General features: G+C 48.7%; 1 protein-coding gene across 1 annotated transcript; it reads right to left on the reverse strand.

Annotated features, from left to right (window-relative positions):
• Positions 1-17,370: 17,370 nt before the first annotated feature.
• Positions 17,371-18,117, reverse strand: LOC134530673 (uncharacterized). The gene has a single exon (XM_063365768.1). The coding sequence runs from the start codon at positions 18,115-18,117 to the stop codon at positions 17,371-17,373; it is 747 nt and encodes a 248-aa protein (XP_063221838.1).
• Between the last annotated feature and the right edge of the window lie 3,119 nt (positions 18,118-21,236).

The raw sequence follows: 21,236 nt of genomic DNA on the forward strand, positions 1-21,236 counted from the left end.
TCCATGTATGCCAAAACAGGAAGTAAACGGGTACACATTGTTGCTAAAGAGTATGGAGAAAGTGTTTCCATTGTTGCTTGTGGCAACGCATTGGGCTCTGCTGTGTCCCCCATGATACTGTTCAAAGGTGTCCGTATGAAGCCAGAATATGTAGATAATTTACCTCCCAGCTCTTTCTGCCAGATGACACCACGAGGTAGTATGACAACGAAGGCATTTGTAAGCTGGATACATCATTTCAGTAGATTAACACCAGGGCCATGCATCATTATATTCGATGGTGCTAAAAGCCATCTGGATTATGAAATTGTTGATGTGGCTGATCAGTACCAAATAACTCTTTTCTGCCTTCCAGCAAATACGACACATGAACTCCAGCCTCTGGATAAGTCGGTGTTCAGAGCTTTTGAGCACTATTGGGATGAAGCTGTGTTGTTATACTGGAGTAATCATGGTGACAGGAATATTACAAAACATCGCTTTGGATCATTGTTCACTGGAGTGTGGGACAAATGCATGAATCCATCCAACATTAAGTTAGGCTTCAGAGCTACAGGGATTTACCCATTTAATCCTGACATTCTGCCTGATGAAGCATATGCACCCAGCTCTGTCACCGAAAAAACTAGCCTTCTTAATAGTGGGCCAGCACATGTAGAGTTACAGCGAGAAAACTTCAACCAGCGACCTGAGTGTTCAGGAGTGCCTATTTAACCATGTGATGAAGAAGAGAAATTGGTCCAGGAAGTACTGAGGAGACATAACACCGAAGGCAGCTCTGTTAACAGCACAAGTGATTCATTCAAAACTTTCTTGCCAACACCTCAAAAAGAAATTTCAAGAGCAGCAAAGAGGAAATTATCTCTAAACTGCAAAGCCATTCACTTAAAAAAATCTCTATTTTCAAGACCAAGTACAGAGCAGTCAAAGGAAGCTCCTGGTGCAAAAAGGAAAACTTTTCTCACGAAGGCAAATGTCTCAAGGCCAGGTGGGCGAAAGCTTGATGCTGGAAGACGCACAGACAGATTGCCCAAAGCTTCAACATCTGTCGCCGACCAAATACAAGAGTCATGGTACTGTGCTTTGTGCAAAGAAGAGAGAATTATTGACATGCGAAAATGTAAGCTTTGTGAGAAATATCTCCATGAAGAATGTGTAGGACTTACGGCTGATGACACTGATGAGTTTATTTGTCCGTGATGTGAAAAATAAAATTAGACTTAATTTTAAACATCCATAATAATGACATGAACACTTATATTTTAAATGAATCGGTTTGCCAGTTAATTTGATTTTATAGCAGTTTTTGACAATTTGTGTTAAACAAGTTGTGACAATCACTAATGTCATTACCTATTCTGGTATATTATTCTTGAATCATGCAATTTAGAATTTTTTTTTTTAAATTTTAAGTAAAGAAATAGGTATATTTCTATATATTTTGAAGCAAGAAAATTTGTGTAGGCTACAAAAATAATGAATTTTATCTGTTATTATTGTTGAAATTCTTATTAAATTTAAGTAAAAATTATAGAAATAACATTTAACATCACTAGAAGCAATATTCCAATATATAAAATTAAAATGTTTCAATCCATTATATATTTATTTAAGTGAATAATATTTTTTACAGCTAAGTAAAACTTTAATAATATTTTTATCTGCTTAAATCACGATCGTGTGTCTAATATGCCATATAAGGAGCAGTAGGCCATATTATGTCCACGATACAGATTCGCACAAAATAAAATTATTAAAAAATATACACATTGCAAAACAACATCTTATAACAATTTTTGAGTACACAATATACTTCTCTACAACACACATAAATTATTCACCTATTTAGTCATTGGTTTTGTGTGTAGGCACATCCAAACCTTAGCTAGGCCATATCGGAAGCTTTCTACAATATGGTATTCTAAGTTACTTTCATCAACTCGGAACCTTTCGATTCTCGGAAGCCAACGATCGGCATGTTTCGAGTATACAATTGCTGTCGAAAAACCTTTGCCGATCGGGAATTAGCAGCCAGTTGAAATCATGGTGGATGCACGATTTATATGTACACAAATAGTTAAACATTGTCGATAATAGTACAATTTGGGCATGATCTATTTTTATGATATTTTACGTAGGTGTCAATTGTGTTTAATATTTTGTAAAATGAAATGTTTTCCCAGTAGCATTGAATATGTATAATTTTGGGGCGTTATTCATGTAGTTGACCTAACAGTCACGAGAGGGCAGCAGGGCTTTCGGGAGTGCGAGGCAGTAGCGCGCACTGCGGCGAGTAGGACTACTACAACACTTAATCGGAATTAAGTTTCGCGTCCATTGCCGTTTCCCGAGTGGTAACAGTAATTACTGAAGATATTTGTACATTTATTATGTATTAAATATTGATCCATAATACATGAACAAATATCTTCAGTATTTACTTTTACCACTCAGGAAACGGTAGTGGACGCGAAACTTAATTCCGATAAAGTGTTGTAGTAGTCCTACCGGCCGCTGCGTGCTACTGCCTCGCACTTCCACAATCCCTGCCATCTCGTGACTGTTAGGCCAACTACTTGAATAACGCCCCAAAAACACGAAAGTATTTCTTCATATGGAAGCGACTTCTATCAAATCAAAGAAATTGAAAAATTATATAATGTAAGTAGTGATTCAGATAGGCTACATAATAACTAAGTGGGAATGTAAAGACGTTCTTTCTATAATAACAATATTATAACGATGATTTTTTTTATGCAAGTAAATAGAAAAATAACCCAACTTTCAAAATTCATATTCATAAATTATTCGCCTGTTTCAGATATCAAAAGTTTCAATAATAACTCAGCTTGTGTATTTTGTTGCAGTCGTGGAATTCGATGAAAATTTTCTCCGCAAGAATTCGGGGTGCTCCTCCATAAAATAAATCAACATTTTAATTTGCCTCTCACTCACACGAGATCGCCGAGCAGCCATTATTTCAATAATACAATGACCGACCACGTGCAAACAACTCTAAACATTTCACTTCAAATATCCCGTAAAAATAATTTAAGAAATAAACATTTTTCGCTTGCTCGAGCACTTTTAAAATTACTTAAGATTTTTATAAATACTTTTATCAGCATTGAAACATCTGGAAAGTATATTTTCTTATAAACTCTGTGTTTTTATTTATAAATTTCTTAGAAATATGAAGTGTTTTTTTGTTGTTATGTTGCAGTTTTCAAATCTCAACTTCGCTGCCAGAAAAATTGTAGAGGGGGAAATCGTAACCCGAACTTTGCCGAGATAGTTAGGCCTCGTAACGATACCGCGCTTAGAATAGCAATTTCAGTACCTTTCGATTACGATCGTTCGGAACCGTGTGTTGCCGATCGGCTAAAGAGCTATATGTCGGAATCGATATCGAAATGTTTCGATAGAAAACGCTGGAAACTTAGAATAAACCCCCAGGTAGTTTAAACTAACGACGCACTCCTGCCTTTAGCCACGAGGTAGACCCCCCCCCCTCCTTCCCGGCCCTGAGATATTTCAATTCAATATTTATTCTAATTTTAATCAGGCAGCGGGAGTGGCGCGTCACAGCATTTTAAATTAAGTTAACCTAATCGCATAAACTGTTCAAAACAGTGAACTATGGTTATAATGCTTTAAACATCGTAATGCTGTTTAGCAGTCATCAAATAGAATGAGAGGAATTCAAAAACACAATTTTCAGAATTGTATTTTTTTTAAGGGGCAACTATTCTAGAAAATTAGTATTTAATACATATTTACAAAAATAAAAATGCTATTATATATAAATAACTATTTTAAATCATTAAATGTTGCAAGTATGTAATTACTTTACTCATACTGAGTAATTTAATTTAAATTTGTTTCCATAAAGATTACACACACTTTCCACACTTAGACGTACACAGTAATATTCCTCTTTTATTTTAAATGTCAGTTGTATATCATGTCATCAAGCAGTACCAAAATTCAGCTGTTTTGGTAAAGGAGGGGTAGTAATTGGTAAAAGAAGTTGGATTTAGGAATAATGTGTACACAGTGAATATTATATGCATACCTAGTGTAAAATAACCATGCCGTCGTCCGGGGTCTCGGGCTCGAGTCCCGGTGCGGTTCCTAGCGGGAGTGGAATGTGTCCGGATGAGCGCCAGACTAGCTCTGGTGCTAGTCGGTAGGTGGGTAGTGGGGTCGATTGCCCTGCGTGGCCCACTAGAACCGTCGGCGATGTTGCGTGGGTTTAAGGAATTCCCTACTCGGCGGTGGTTGGGAATCGTAGGGTGAAATAATCATACGCTGAAATGAGGCAATAAATGACGTGCGTCATTTATTCCGGCGACTGTGGCCTGGGTGTAACGCCGTTGGTTACACGCCACGTCGTACAACAGGTGACGTCACAAAATACAAAAAACTACACAATTACACAACAATGAGTTTGAAAGTTACTCAATAAAAACGTGGCACAAGTTTACAAAAGAAATGTTACACGGGGGTGCGTTGCACAAGTTTATGAATGTTACGTGGAGTTGTGTTGCACAAGCTTACAAAAGAAATGTTGCACGAGGGTGCGTTACAAAGTCACTAAATATTCCGTATTAGCGTGGCACTAGGCGTTTCTGAGCCTGGTTACTCAACGAGGGGTGAGGGTGATTGGAGGCGGCCAATCCCGTAAATCTACGTATCGAGGCAGTGCTCGCGTCCACGGTCGTGGAGCGCGGACCGCGGCTAAATTCGCTCAAAGTTCCCTTACGGGGTGGTGTCAGTGCCGGAGCGACTGATTTTAAGTAAAGTTCTGTTCCTCGGGAGACGGCCCGTGCCGGATGCTGAACCTACCCCGCGGACCAGGTGTGGTGCAGGGGGATTTTAGATTTATGCGGCCGGATTAGGTCCTGGACCGAAAATTGGACCGGGTACGCACGGAGAGATTATTAAAAAAGAGGTTTTAAGAAATGACTATATTTACCAGAAGTGAACTCGGTGTGGACAAAGGATGATGTCTCTCCGTGGGACGTGCGTCCGCCCCGGTCCACGAGTCGCGCTGTACTCGCGTCATGTCATGGCGCCCGGCCGAGGCTCGGTGGCCCTCGCGCCAGGGTTGACCTCATTACGTTAGTTTCTGATATGATATGATATGTTAATAATAGAATTTAAGGGCGTTAAATTCTTACGTTAATTATTAAAGCTGAATCAAGGTCATTCGTCCCTTCTACAAATTGAAGTTATTATGTTAGAAATTATTTCATTTAAATTTTACGTCACACCAGCGACTGTTCGTCTCTTGCCGGATTGCTCTGGTGGGGGTAATAACGTAACACGAGGGATGAATAATTATGTCATATGGTCTAATTGACTAATTCAGGCAGAAGGCCGCTAGGGGAACACTCACACACATATCGACGTATCACAAACGTGAGTGCCCGGGCACTCCTACGTCGCACTTTCGTCAACCGACTTTAAATTAATACGTAATACTGTTTAATAATCAGTGTTTGTTTTTATAACGTGGTTGGTTGAAATGACGGTCTGTTTATTTGGGTGGGGCCGGGTTCTACCTTGGTTGCTGGTGGCTCGCCTGACTCGGGTGGGCCATGGCTAGGGGCGCGTTCCGTTAGCGGGGTTGAATACTGGCGGTTGCAGGTCGGGCTTTAGGGTGGCCTTCGGTCGGACGACGTCAACCAATCCAATGGACTGAGCTATGTATTTAAAGTTATTATAAACAAACAAGTAATTTCATTTCCTTTAACTAGGTACAGTGTTAAAATTTAATAAAATAGTCATGATATATATTTTTTTATTAATGTAACGGGCTAGGTTTTTGAACCCACGCACTTACAGTTTTCAGCCACGCATAATAGGTACCACATTGCTAAATAAGACAATCCAAGGAGAAAAGTAAAATATTTTTCATTATTGTATATTCCCAAAATTATAAAGTATTTTAAAAGTTGCTACTATTTCTTTGTGTGATCATTAAAGTCTATAAAATTTATTAGGCTAAAGATTATTTTTTCTATCACAAAGAGTTATTCGGCACACACATATTCTTGATATGTCCCCCGGTGTTCATGTAAGAGAATATAAAATAGGTTATTGCTGGCACGCGCAGACGACTTCGACACCAACGCGCCTAAAGAAATTTAACTTCGAAATCGACTTCGAGCAGTTAGCATCATATTAATTGTTGCAACCAAACATTGAATGAACTTTTCCATCCATAAAAAATAATTACAATTGCATAAAACTGGGAAAAAAGTACATTCAAAATTGCCAAAATACCTTTATCGTAAATGGGCTAACGATGTAGATTTAGGCACTACCGCTAGAATGCTCTGCATAACGTGTCTCCCGTTTTTTTTTTCGATTTTTCTATATTGTCCTACTACATTATTTGCTATGTATAATAAAGCAAACAGGCAAACAGGTTTCACAGATCCCAGGCGTAGCCTACATGCCTTAAAAGAATTATAAAGATAAAATCTTAAATTAATTAAAACTATTAGTTTTTATTTATTTCACTTGAATGAACAATAATGTTATACTTTTCCATTTGTTATGTAATTGAACTAATTAAAAATAATTTTAACTAATTTTAACATCTAGCATAATGCAAGTAGATAAACAATATTTTTGGTTTTCTGATTTGGTGTATAGATGTAGCCTATAGAGTTTTTGGAGTTCGCACTCTGGAGCAAGCAACATATAGTTGATCATGCGAAAAACATGGATTTGTTAAATTTAATCAAGCGACGAACAGTGACTGCCCTTGAGCTTTGTTTATTCTCATCGCGAACGCAAGACGCACAGGAAATTGCAGACGTTGATCGTAAAGGGCAAATCAGTGGGAATATTTGGAATGCGCGGAATAAGTACATGTTATCATTTTTATTTGCCGTTAATTATTGTTGCTTCAGTCACATTTGGCATCAGTTTTTCACAGAAGGTCTGGTTCCGTTGCATAAATTTGCGTGTTTAGATTCCGAAGGAGCAGTATTGTTAAACCAATTTTCAACGTCAGTTTGTGCGGTGGCTCTAATGAAAAGAGAAACTCTACTGGATAATTATCAGCTTCATCCTCTTCTATAACTACCATGTAAATGAATTTGACCTCTGTATCTGCAACATGAATAATTTTCAATTGAATCTTAATATACCAATTTACATCATTCTTTACAGCTAAGATAGTACGCTCGCAAAGCCAATCATGATTCCTAAAGATGTTGGTGATGTTCGGGAAAACTATATTTTCGAGATTTTCTATTGATGACTGAAGTTGACACAAATTAAGTTGCGTGTGACACAATAATATTTAATGTGTTGACGCCGTCCCCGCTACCTCTGACTATTTAGACGTGATTTTTGCTCGAGTTCGTGATCTCAGGGAAGGTTCGGCCTTGTGGCTAGAGGTAGGGGTTAACGCAGTAGGGCCCCCCGAGCTGTTATGGCCACTCGGGACGCCTGAAGAATAACACAAAGTTTAGTTGGTGAATTTAATACAGCACAGCCCAATACATGGTGCTGCCCGTTCTGGCCGTAACGGTTTGCCCGACACGACTAGTCACACGCGCAGCTCACTTCCTCAGTGGCGGCTCACGATTTTAATGCGCGTGAGGGGTGGACTTGTACACATGATGCGATAGTTACAAAAATACACTCTGACATGGTGCACGATATCTTGACGAACAATACACTTCACTATTACCTAACACTTAATAAACTGGGCTAGCGGCACGTAGGCCCGTGTCTCCGGCGACTCTACGTGATGTCTAGAGGTGTCCCAGGGACTGAATCGTTATTATGTTTGGCGGCACAATGCCGTACAACGGTGATACATAAACCCTAACGTGACAGATAACACATGGACGAGCAACTATTTCATTAATACATTACACTTAATAAACTGGGCTAGCGGCACGTAGGCCCGTGTCTCCGGCGACTCTATGTGATGTCTAGATGTGTCCCAGGGACTGAATCGTTATTATGTTCGATGGCACGCGTCGCCTGCTGGCTGCCCCGTGCGGGCCAAAACTATGTAGCCTGTAGGCTAAGTTTGGGCGTGAAGCGCCGACGTAAATTCACATAAACTCCCCACAGTACTTACGTATGACGTAAAACACTCATCTTGGAGCACTGATTTAATTAAGTTAAATACCTCATGGTAAATTTAGGCCGACCGCGGAACTGTACGTAAAAGTTTGAAAAGATATTACACTATTGAAAACTACATGTCGGTGAAAGCAAAGGTTGAAGGTTCCGCGTTGCGCGCAGGCTGCCGGCCTGGTTGAGCTCTCTAAGGACACTCCCGGTGTCACCGCGCGCGAGCCCCCTCCCCCGCCAGCCCTCCCGCGGAAACATGTGAATTTCGCGGGAAACTGAACCGGCCAGGTTCGGGACAAAACGCACAGTGAGACATAATTTTGACAGGACTGAATTATTAATTAATGAAAAATAATGTTTAATAAAACCCTGTGGAAAAATACAATTAAAATAATTTGTTGTACTGTGGCGGAAGGATATGCCACACCCGGCCGGATCCTTCCACCGGCGCAGCACTCGTTGCATGGCGTTCGCCTCGTCGCACGCACTACCCTTTGCTGCGTGCACGGGCGCGTTCGGTGCACACGCTTTTGCGAGACGTTGATGAGGCATAGCGGTCTATGCGACAGAGGAGCATTGACGGTCGGCGTCAGTGTATTGACATATAAGACGTCCAAATATAATTTAGTTGCGTGTGATACAAATGCAATTTGCCTACAAATGAAAGAATAATAGTTATTCATAGCTGCAGTACAGGCATTGCCCAGGCTGAACACAGGATGATAGTGCTATGTGACCGTGTAGTGGACATAGAGAAATGACACTCAATTATTGTTTGTATGTCTATGACCTATGATTTTCTGTTTACCCAAGGCAATCGGATGAATGGTTTAGAAGTCAATGTGCTGCAACGCCATTTAGCAGCGAATTAGAAACAAATGGATAGCATAAAAACCTTCTCCATGAAAAAAAAAACTTCTATGTGCCAACTTTTATGGTGATCGATCAAACGGTGTCGGAGTAAATCGATGTCATTCATACATGGGGGGGGGGGGAGCAGGGATCGTCAGTCTGTTGACGGCCTTAAAATTTACGCAGAAGCGTAAACTCCCGTCCTTCTTAGTGGCCAGCACCACCCTCGAGTTATATGGGGAGGTGGTGGGCTCGATGACCCCGTCGCACAGCATCTCGTCCACCTGGGACTGGATCGCCTCGCACTCCCGGGGTCCGAACCCATGCACCCTCTCAAACGGCGAGCGGTGCGGCACCATAGGGATACTGTGCTCCGTCATCGTCGTGCGCCTTAACCGGTCCGCCGCCGCAAATACCTGAGGTCGGGACTCGAGGGCCCGACTGATGGCATCAGCATACTCTGCCGGGACGTTGTGCCAGAGGTCCTCCAGGCGGGTGACAGACTGAGGAAGGGGAGGAGGGCTCTGGTGGATGCCGTACACCGACCAGCACCCGCGGGTGCCGAAGTGCATCCGTCCGGCCCGCACCTCCACAGCGGCGTCGACCTCGTGCAGCCATGGTGCCCCCAAGATCAGCCCCTCGCGCAGGTCGGGGACCACCCAGGCCTCGATGCGACTGACATGACCAACGATGTTCAGTGTTACCTGGGTGGTGCCCCTCGCCATCGTGCTGGTGTCCCTGATGGCCAGCTGCACCTGCTCCGGGCGCGGTACCACCGCCTCCTCGGCGACCAGGTGAGCCGCGACGATGGATCGACTGCCTGCAGTGTCCACCAGGGCCAGCATCTCCCAGTCGTCGGCACAAACTGGTATCCGCAGCAGCTTTGGTTCCTCGGGTCCAACTCGCCCCAAGTGGACCGGCACCTGGCCCACCTCGCTCGCGAGTCCCATGTCATCCGGACATGGGGAGTCCATGAGGGGCTCCGCTGGCAGCTCCGGCACCAGTGCATCGTCCCCTCGGTGAGCTCCTCCGCTGGCAGCAGGCCATCGAAGAGACACGTCCGGCTCCTGGACGGCTGGTGATGAGGCCGCGGGAGTCGGGGTGGCACTCCTCTGTCCCGATGGCGACCCTAGCACAAGGGCGTTTGGCTCAGGCCGCGCCCGATCCCCGCCATCGTCCGACGGCGCTCCGTCCTGCGCCGCAGGCGGCGTCCAGGTCTCAGACGGATGCCATAATCGGTGGATTAATTCTGTTGCTGGTTCCGCTGGTAGTTGACGCCCCGGGGCGCGGCACCCAGCCGTCTGTCCGCCCCCAGCTCCACGTTTCCCGCCAACGGCGCGCTTCCCTCATGTGCTCCCTCCAGCGCGGCCTTTGTGGGGCACAAGCGGTGCCAGTGTCGCTCCTCTGTCGGGCAGTAACGGCAGCGTGGTGGCCGCACATCGCTCTCCTCCCGACTCGTCTGGCGCCACGACGGGTCTGAGGGGGCCGACTGTGATGAGCCCCCTCCTCGTGATGGTCCTGCAGCATCTCTCTGCTGCGGGGGTGGGCGGACGTAAGGCACGACAGCACGTGCATCCTCTAGTGGTATGGGTGCGAGGGGCGGTGCTGCATGCCAGGAGTGTACCGGGCCGCGCATGTACTGCGCGGCCTTGAGGTCCTCTTCTATGTCACGTGCTAGTGTGAGGAAACTGTCCAGGCTTCCCCCGGCTGCCCCCCGCAGAAACGGGCGTAACTCCGGTGTTAGCAACTCGACAATGCTGGACAGCATGTCCCCAAACCGGCTGCCCGTCGCGAGGCGTCTGTGGAGGCAGAGCTTTTCGTACACGAAGGCTTCCACGCTCTCGCTGCGGGTCTGAGCACGACAAAACAGTTCACGCTGGCATCGCGCGCGCGAGAGAGTCGTTGAATCGCGACTCGAGGTGGTGAGTGAAGTCGCTCAGTCCATGTCGTATTCGCCCGTCTGCTGCCACCAGGCGTGGGCTTCGCCTCGCAATTGGCCGCTGACACGCTCCGTCCACTCGTCAGCCGCGATGCTGTAGCGCGTCAGTTTGTCCCGACACACACGTGTGAATAAACACGGGTCCTCGTGTGTCTGCCCAGCGAACTCTGGAAGAGTGATTGGTCCTCTTGCGATGCGGGAGATTGGCAACACTTGTCCTTGACCCACCTTGCTTGTGCGTTCCTCGCACCCTCCGCACATAAACAGGCCGTCACGAAAGTTCAAAAACTCTCGTGCGTCAGTGCATGCACGATGTTTCATGACGCCGCATTGGTGACAGCGTGCGGTCTCGTCGGGGCGCCCGTGACACTGTACTGCTGCGCATCGCGCACTAGCCCTGTCCTCTACACTGTCCGCCTGGTGTTCGGCTTTGATGCGTTGCTGGCACATGCAGTACAGGTAAGAATATTCCTCGGCCGGGCAGATGGTCGTGCGCTGTTTCCGGCAGTGCCGGCATAAGTCCTCCATGTTAATTGTTATGTGCGCGCAGTCTTGCATTACGCGATTCGTGGTTCCGACCCGGGCAGCGGGCCGTAGCATCGGCGGCGGGCGGGACAAGTCGGGAGGGAGGGTGAAAAAAAACTGCCCCTTGTTTGGAGAGCACTACTCGAAAGAAAAAAAAAGGGGGGGAAGAGCGTGCGGCCAAGTCACTGGAATGCCGCACTTTCACCTCGCAAACAAAGGGTGCGGGTTCTGCCGCCCCCTTCCGTTAGGCCGCCCCTATCGCTTTCCCTAGCGAAGCCGGGCGCGAGTCCTGCCGTACGTACTCACTACTCCAGCCTCCGCCGAGCTACTCAACGAATTTGGCAAATTTTAGTTACACCTTGGCCACTTTTGTTGGGCGCCATATGTCGTCCCCAGGCCGTGGCTCCTTCCCGATCCCCGACGTGCGACTATGAATTTAGGTTGTAATTAGTTCGGCCGACTAACTCAGTGAGAGGTGGGGGTTCATGCCTACTGTGGCCAGGACTGGGAGCTGGGGAGAGGGGGAGGTGATGAACAGGGCAGGAGTATGGGAGTGGAGATCGAACCAGGAAACGTCCGCTGTTAGTCTACAAGTAGTTTTATTTAGTCCTTTTCCCTGAGCGCGCCTGACCCACAACGATGTTACGGGACACGTCCCCCGCCAAGCCGTGAACGAACGCAAATTGCAGGTCATCCACGAAGGTGCACTACTCCGCGACTGAAGATGTCGAACGTGGGAGCTAGCCGAAACGACGGTAGCGACGCTAGCAACGCGCGTGGCAGAGGGCCTACGGACTCGCGGAGCGCAGCGATACAGAACCTCCTCAACGGCAGCCAAGCGGCGACTGCCGACTCCCCGCCCCGCGCGGCCGCAGCGCGGCGCAAGAGGAGGGTGGGAAGGGGGGAAAGCGGCACGGAGGGTCGCGTGTCCACTGCGGGCCAGGCGCGGCCCCTGTACAAAGCTACACGATTCAAAACAAAACACATAACTACCCTATTTGAATACACAATTACAAGTTAAGTTATTTACAAATAATTATACAAAGATGTCCATCCTTGAGCGGTCCAGAAGCGAAGTTAGGGCGCACGCGGGTGCGTCCCTAGCACGGAGCACTCACTGCACTGCACAAAGGGGTTAGGGGGGAATAGCCCCCCTCAGGTACCCGGCGGTGGGCAGAAACGGCCTCTAAGTCTATGAGGGCACGACGACTGTCGTCATGTTCTTAACTGTTGTTCCAGTCGTAGTTGGACGGAAAGTGTAGTGCGTGGTTTGTAGAGTGTACAGGTAAGAACATATTTTCTGCTTGTTTACTTTAATATTTATATCTTATAAAATAAGGAATGTAATAATGCTGGTAAGGTGGATGTGCATTGTCAAGTAGTGTAAGAATTGATGAATGTCTTCCTGTAGTAGCCCCCGAGTATGTTTCCCGTAAAGTAGCATCTGATGCCATCTGTCGGATTTTGAAGGAAACATTACAAAGACGGGCAAGAGTACTCACGGTGATATCGGCTAATAGTTCGCGCGTACTCTTGCCCGCACTGTTTGCGTACTCTTACCCGATCCATTATTCCAGCAGTGTTCATCATAGGATATAAATATAAACAGAGGGAAGAGGATTAAAGAAATGAATTATCTGTTTATGTTCGTTTTTTATACATGTAAACACTAAAGGTATGTATATTATGTATGCAGAAATGGGTAGACGGAAACGAACCACGAACAGAAAGCTCTTCACTGCTGAAGACATGAAGATAGCCCTAAGTCTGAGGGAGGAAGGATTAATCATACGCCAGATTGGACTTCGATTAGGCAAGAATGAAGCCACTGTGCGAAAGAGGCTGAGATCTGTAATTATTATTCTATAAAATGTTAAGTTAATATTACACTGCTCTTCTATACATTTGGCTAATAATACCGAATGTTCTTATATTTTTATAGGGGAAAATTCCTACATCCTTGGGGCGTTTCCACAAAGTGTTCACCGATTATCAAGAACAGGAAATTGAAGACCTCATCAAAGACTTCGACTGCAAATTTTACGGTATTACTAGGAAACAATTAATGGTGTTAGTGTATAAGTTTGCTGACGCAAATAACATTGCACATCCCTTTAACAAAGATAAGCGAATGGCTGGCAAGGACTGGGTAGTAGACTTTGTTAAAAGGTGTCATCTTTCCTTGAGAGCACCTGAGCAGTGTAGTCTTGGTCGAGTAATTGGGTTTAATGAAGTGCAGTGTGGCAGGTTTTTTGAGAACCTAAGGGTATTGACGCCGACCGCCGGTGCTCCCTCTGGTCCGCAAAGATCGTTATGCCACAGCAACACTTGCCCCTAAGTGCCTCGAACACGCCCGAGCGTGAGTGTATGAAAGTGCGCCGCGACGAACACCTAAGCGACGTCAGCGCCCGGCCGGGTGTGGCAATGCGCCTAACTAATTATATATAATTATTTGTCAAGTTTAAAAAACTAAATTAATAACAATTTAAAAGAGGATTCATGTAAGGGAAATTATGTCTAATTGTTTTATAAGCATATATTTTGTAACTTGTCTTTAAGTCCAAAACTGGCCGGGTCAATTTTCCCGCGTTTCACGTGGTTAGGCGCGAGGCCGCAGGGCGGTCTCGCGCCCAGTTACCGTTCGGGGCTCGAAGGGGTCGGACGCTCCGCGAACGTCGGGTCTTCAACTTTAGCATCTCTTCAACATTTCAGCAATAGTGTAAGTTTTCGGAAACCTTTTGATTAACTCGGCGCCGACCCCAACCCAGTCGCACGATATTTCGTGCGGCTCTTAATTAATTTAAATTCTTCCCACCAGGGAGCTTTACTTTTCATACGTAATCCATGTCCAGTTTAAGGACCGCGTAGTAGTGGTACGCAGTTTCCGGCTAATGAGCCAATTAATCGTTATCGTCGTAGATCCTCAGTAATAAGTGTTGAGAATAACACTGACTAACTTTCGTCTTGTAACTTTCTCCGTTTTATTGTGCAAAGTGTAACGTGTAATTAAGTGACTAACTTTTATGTGTAAGGAACTTTTACGTGTACGTCTTCAGTCGGCGTGCCCACGTAATTTGAGACGTTAATCTCGTAGCAGGCTAGACTGCAAACTATCCTGAGCATAGGATCTTTTCTAGGTATTTACGTGCCAGCCTAAGTTGTGGCAATAACCATTCATTTACATGCTAAACCTTCCATAGGGACGTGAAGCCACGGTTTCAGCTTGTCAATATAACTTTGCAATCTATCTTGGTCGCGCGAACCGTCACGTTTAGAGATACGCGTGTCATAGCGGTCCGACAACGGACGCGGCCAGTCTCGAGGCGTATGAGTGTATTGATACTGAATAAAGTGCAGTGTCCTATAAATCGTTTACCATTTATTTACAAGGCGTCCTGGGTGGCCTGAACAGCCCAGGTAATTTTTGAACGTAATTTTAAAACTCCGAGACACGCTCCTGCCTGCAGCCACGAGGCCGAACCCCCGTAAAACCCCTGATATATTTCACATTAATAATTAAATAAAAGCTGAAAACAGGCAGCGGGAGTAGCGTCAATATGTTATGAAAACATCAACTTTCCTCCCCACTGCATAACAAATATGGAAGAAACGGGCATTTCTACGGTGCCAAACAACACTCCCAAAGTTTACACAAGAACAGGTAAACGGGCTGTATGCAAAGTGTCCTCTGGGGAAAGAGGTGACAATGTTACAGCTGTCTGTTGTGTTAGTGATACAGGTTTTCCTGTTCCTCCAGCATTAATTTTTCCAAGGAAAAGAATGCACGATGCACTATACAAAGACGCACCTCAAGGAACCCTTCCTCTAATATCGGATTCTGGATTTATGAACTCAGAACTGTTTGTACAATGGCTAAAGCACTATCAGAAACACATGAAAGCATCATCTGACGACCCAGCATTGTTGATATTCGACAATCACCGCTCTCACTGTAGCCTGGATGCAATTCTGTTTTGCAGGGAACATAACATTACATTGTTAACTCTTCCTCCTCATTCCAGCCATATGCTTCAGCCATTGGACAAAGTATTCCTTGGGGCATTAAAATGTGCTTATGCTAGAGATGTGGAGGCATGGATAACAACACCAAGGAACCATGCATCTGCTGTTCAGCTTAAACACGTGCCGTCGCCCGGGGTCTCGGGCTAGAGTCCCGGTGCGGCTCCTAGCGGGAATGGCTGTTGTCGATGTAGTGTTTCCGGGTGGGCGCCAGACAAGCTCTGTTTCTAGTCGATAGGTGGGTCGTGGGGTCGGTTGCCCTGCGTGGCCCACTAGGACCGTCGGCGGTGTTGCGTGGGTTATGACGAATTCCCTACTTGGCGGTGGTTGGGAGTCATATGGTTAATTAATTAGGCGCTGAAGTAATGCAACAAATGACGTGCGTCGTTTATTCATGCGACTGTGGGTTTGGTGTAATACCGTTGACTACACACCACGTCGTACAGAGGATGACGTCACACAATACAGAAGTTACACAATTACACAAAATTAGTCTGAAAAGTTACGTAATAAGAAGTGGCACAAGTTTACAAAAAATGTTACGTGATGGTGCGTTGCAAAAGTTTACCGAATGTTACGTGGTGGCGCGTCGCACAAGTTTACAACAAGAAAACGTTCCAGATTCAAGGCGTCGCACAAAGTTACTAAATATTACGTATTAGCGTGGCACTAGGCGGTTCTGAGCCTGGTTACTCAAAAGAGGGGTGAGGGCGATTGGAGGCGGCCAATCCCATATATCAATGTCGCGAGGCGGTGTTCGCGTCCACTGTAGTGGAGCGCGGACGGCAGCTTAATTAGTCAAGTTCCCTTACAGGGTGGTGTCAGCGCCAGAGCGACTGGTTTTAGTTCAAGTTCTGTGGTTCGGGAGGCGGCCCGTGCCGTATGCTGAAACTACCCCGCAGACCAAGTGTGGTGCAGGGGGTTTTAAAAGTTATGCGGCCGGATTAAGTCCTGGACCGAAAATTGGACCGGGTACGCACGGAGAGATTAGTAAATAGAGGTTTCGAGAAAGTGACTATAATTACCAGAAGTGAGTTCAATGTAGACAATGGATGATGTTTCTCCGTGGGACGTGCGTCCGCCCCGGTCCACGAGTCGCGCTGTACTGGCGTGATGTCATGGCGCCCGGCCGAGGCTCGGTGGCCCTCGCGCCAGGGTTGACCTCATTACGTTAGTTTCTAATGTGACACGGTAATAAGAGATCTTAAGGGTGCTAAATTACTACATTAATTATTAAGGCTAATTTAACACCACTCGTCCCTTCTACAAATTGGAGTTAGTATGTTTACGAATTATGTCCTTTAAATTATTCGTCACACCAGCGACTGTTCGTCTCTTGCCGGACTGCTCTGGTGGGGGTTAATAACGAACACAATGGGTTAATAATTATGTCACATGGTTAATTAACTAATCTAGGCAGAAGGCCGCCAGGGGGACACTCACACACGTATCGACGTATTTACACACGTGAGTGCCCGGGCACTCCTATGTCGCACTTTCGTTAATCAACTTTTAATTTATACATAATATTGTTTAATATTCTGTGTTCGTTTTTTGCAACGTGGTCGGCTGTAATGTCGGTCTGTTTATTAGGGTGCCGGGTTATACCTTGGTTGCTGGTGGCTCGCCTGACTCGGGTGGGCCATGGCTAGGTGCACGTTCCGTTAGCAGGGTTGAATACTGGCGGTTGCAGGTCGGGCTTTAGGGTGGCCTTCGGTCGGACGATGTCAAACGCCCCCCCCCCCCCCTCGAGAAGCCCGACCTTGTGCCGCTAGTGACCCCGCCATGTGGGGGCGCCCCTAGCTTCGGCAGCAGCTCCATCCAGGTGGTGCTTGCGGTGGCCCCAGCTGGTAGGTCCTGCTTACTGGGCCCAGGTCGTCCCACGTCGAACAGCCGGTTGTTGGTTCATCGGAGTGGTCCGGCAGCTAGTAGGGCTTGCGCTCTGGACCTGGGTCATCCCGCGTCGAATGTCTGGGGTGGTCCGGCAGCTGGTAGGGCCTGCGCTCTGGAGGTGGATGGTCCCGCGTCGGATGTCTGGGTGGTGGTATGTTGGTGGGGGCTCGTGGCGCCTTCTCCCGTACATAGTCGTCCAGGTAACTGGGTGGTAGGCGGGTCCTCTGGGGAAGGTTCCCTGGGGCGTCTCCTGGGCCCAGGGGCCCGTGGGGAGACGAGGTGGCATCTGGCCGTAGATCGTCCGGGGCCGGGCGCGGCGTAGTTTGGTACGGGCGTCTCTCCCGCTCTGAAATGCCAGGTGGCCCCAGGTCGGTGGCCTCGTCGTCTGGTTCCGTCACCATGGGGATGGTATCAGCATCGCAGTCTTCTGTCGGGGTGCCGAGAGGGTCAGAGAGCACGGTGATCGAAAGTGCCCCGACGCCGTCCTCTGGCGGTCCTGGTGTAGTCGTGGGTTCGTCCATGTCAACGTCGGAGGGCCACTCGATGAGGGGTCCTTGGGGCTCGTCCTCGAGGGTAGGTGTCCCACTGGGCTCATCGGCTACCTCTGATGCCGGTATGGCTGTCGTGTCTTCGTACACGAGCGTATGTGGTCGGCTCTGACCAGTTTGTTTTCGTACCGGGGTGGTCTCGGGGGGCGTGTCCTCCTCAGGTGCTCCCTCGGTGTCAGGTGTGAGTACTGCTTCCTCGTCAGGGGGGTTCTCCCCGGGTAGATGGGCCATCCGCAGATCGTCGCGGTGTACCTTTCTGTCCCGTCTTCCGCTGGTTCGTACTAGGAAAGTGGTCCTCCCGAGCCATCGGCGTTCGGGTAAGGGACCGCTCCACCTTGGGGCGAGTCCAGAGCAGTAGTTGCGGGGCGCGTTGGAGAGGGGGTGCACGCGGATAAACACCTGGTCGCCTACCCGCTCCGTGGGCGGGGGGTGCTCAGTCGTGGGTGTTATCTCCTGGGCGTATCATCTCTGACGTTGCCGAGCCTCGCCGTGTTCGACGGTGTGTCGCTGATCGTGGTCGGCTGCGTCTTCGGCCGGGTGGGGTGGTCCGTGTGTGGTCCATTCCCCCGGCAGTGGCAGGTTGTGCCTCTGCACCATCTCTACCGGTGTGCGGCCTGTGGCAGCATTGGTGCGTCTCCGGACGCAGAACAGGGTGTCTGGTACGTGGATGCCCCACTGGGTGTGGTCCGCCCCCAGTCGTATGCGCAGTTGCGCCTTCAGTTCCTGGTTCCGTCGTTCGGTGTGGTTTGCCCTCGGGTGGTAGGCCGGCGTCGTGTGGTGTTCGACCTCGTGGTCAGTGCACCAGGTCTTCCACTTACGGCCCAGGAACTGACTGGCGTTGTCTGTTAAGATGGACTAGGGGTAGCCCCAACGTGACAGAAAGTCATTGGTCAGGATGTGGAGCAGAGTGGTGGCCCTGATGTTGCTGCACGGGTACGCTTCGGTCCACCGCATGAACAAGTCAGTCATGACAAGAAGAAAGCATTTCCCGACGGGGCGAGCGGGGGTAGGGGCCCATAACGTCCAGCGCGATGGTCTGGAAGGCGGTGGTGGGCTACCTAGGCCATTGTTGCTCCTCCCCGTCCCGTCGACGTGCCTTTCGTCTCTGACAGACCTCGCACTCGCGTACATATTCACTGACATCGTGGGTCAGGCCTGGCCAGTGGTAGTGTCGGCTCACTTAGCGGCGGGTTCTGTCCGACCCGGGGTGCCCGGCGAAGTCGTGGTCGTGATGGAATCGTATCGTGGCCTCTCGCGCCTCCGTAGGGACGTAGGTCCGCCAGTCGCCGTGGTTGCCTGATGTCCGTGTCTTACTATGCTGTCCTGCACGCGCCAGGTACCGTGCTCGGCCGCGAAGATCTGTCGACACCGGCGGTCGGCATCGGGTGACGTCTCCTGGGCTTGGCATATGCGTCGATACAAGTCGGCAGCAGTGTTGGGCGGTCCCTCCTCGTCATTGGTTTCGGCCGTGAGATGGCTACACGTCGTGTCGCCGTGTTCAAGTAGGTTCGGCGTGACTGGTGGTAACATGGCGTCCCAGTCATCGTCGTCCTGCAGTTCGTTGTTCTGGTCGGGTTCTCGTGATAACAGGTTGGGCAGCTGATTTTCGGTGCCGGGGATATGCTCTACCTCAAAATCAAATGATTGGAGAAACAAGGCCCACCGAATCAGCTTGCCCTTCCTGCCCTGCATTCTGTGCAGCCACGTCAGGCATCGGTTATCAGTCCTAAGTGTGAAGTTTTTTCCCTCGAGGTGTGTCCGGTACTTCTTCATGGCCCAGACTACGGCTAGGCATTCCTGCTCGTTACTATGATATCGGCGCTCCGCCGAGCCGAGCTTTGCGCTAGCGTAGTCTGTGACCTCACGCTCGCCGTCTGGGCCTACGTGGTATAGTACCGCGCCCACTCCGAGGGTACTTGCGTCCGTCTGTAGGTAGAGGCGACGTTCCGGGTTTACCCGTGTGAGCGTGTGGCACTGTGTGAAGGCGAGTTTAACCTCTTCGAATGCGTGCTGGGCGTGGTCGTTCCATCTGTACCGTGACTGGGGTGACAGGAGGTCCATCAGGGGGGCTATTGTCCTCGAGAAGTTAGGGACGTAGCACTGGAGCCAGTTGATCAGGCCGCTGAAGCGTTGGAGCTGTTTCCGCGTTCATGGTACCTCGGCTTCGGCGATCTTTTTGAGGTGGCCCGCTTGTGGCCGGTTACACGCGTTGCTCACGACATGTCCCAGGAACTCGACCTCCTGTGTCCCGATGTGGCACTTGTGGTGCGCGACGGTCAAGTAGTGGGTAGCGAGGCGTTCTAGAACTAACGTAAGGTGCCGGATGTGTTCCTCCCAGGTCTCCGAGAATACGATTACGTCGTCGAGGTAAGCCAGTGCGAAGCGATCGACATAGCCCTCTAGTACGCGCGTCATCATCCCCTGGAACATCGCGGGGGCGCACTTCAGTCCGAATGGCATCGCTCGAAATTGGAATTTGCGGCCGTCAGGGATGGTGAACGCGGTCTTCTCGCGGTCCTCGGTCCGTATGGGAACCTGCCCGTACCCTGATTTAAGGTCGAGGGTACTGAACACCGTTGCTCGCCCTAGTTCTGCTACTGCGTTCTCTACGCTGATCTGGGGTGGCGGGGCGCTAACCGTGATTGTGTTCAGTGGCCGGAAGTCCACGCAGAACCGCAGTGACCCGTCCTTCTTCGGCACGAGTACAATGCAGGCGTTGTAGCGACTGTTCGACGGTTCAATAACACCGTCCCTGAGCATCTCTGCGACCTGTTCCCTGATGGCGCGTTGCTCCCGGAAACCGTATCCTCTGGGGGGCTCGTACACCGGGTTGTTGTGGGTGATCGGTATGTGGTACTCGGTGACCGTATTTCGTCTGAGTGGGTCAGACACCGTGAATATCTCTTGTCGCTCTGCTAGTACTTGGTCTACTGCGGCGCGGTACTCGAGTGGGACGTCGTGACGTATCTGGTGGAGTGTTACGGCTTCCTTAGCCCTTGCGGGTAGTGACCCGACTGCATAGACTACTAACCGCTCTTGCATGCCGATGTGTACCCGGGTGGCCTTGGTCTCGATTACGGCATCCTGCTCCGCCAGCCAGGGCTGCCCCAGGACTATCTCTTCGCGGAGGTCCTTGACTACGAGGGCGGTCACGGTGGTGATATAGCCCCTTACGCTGACCTGTAGTGTCGCTCGCCCTACAGTCCGGCCTGGCCGGGTATTTGCAGCTAGTTGTAATTCTGTTTGTTGGGGTTGAAGTTTCCTGGGCGGTACCAGGTGGGGGGCTACGAATACGTGACTCGCCCCCGTGTCGACTAGAGCAGCCGCGGCTCGCCTGTCGACCTTCACGG

The sequence above is a fragment of the Bacillus rossius genome, chromosome 1 (genome assembly GCF_032445375.1).
Source record: "Bacillus rossius redtenbacheri isolate Brsri chromosome 1, Brsri_v3, whole genome shotgun sequence".
NCBI classification, from domain to species: Eukaryota; Metazoa; Arthropoda; class Insecta; order Phasmatodea; family Bacillidae; genus Bacillus; species Bacillus rossius.

Bases quoted from the DNA above. Each gene is read 5' to 3' on its own strand.
- LOC134530673 (XM_063365768.1), bottom strand. From the start codon at position 18,117: ATGGCCCATCTACCCGGGGAGAACCCCCCTGACGAGGAAGCAGTACTC.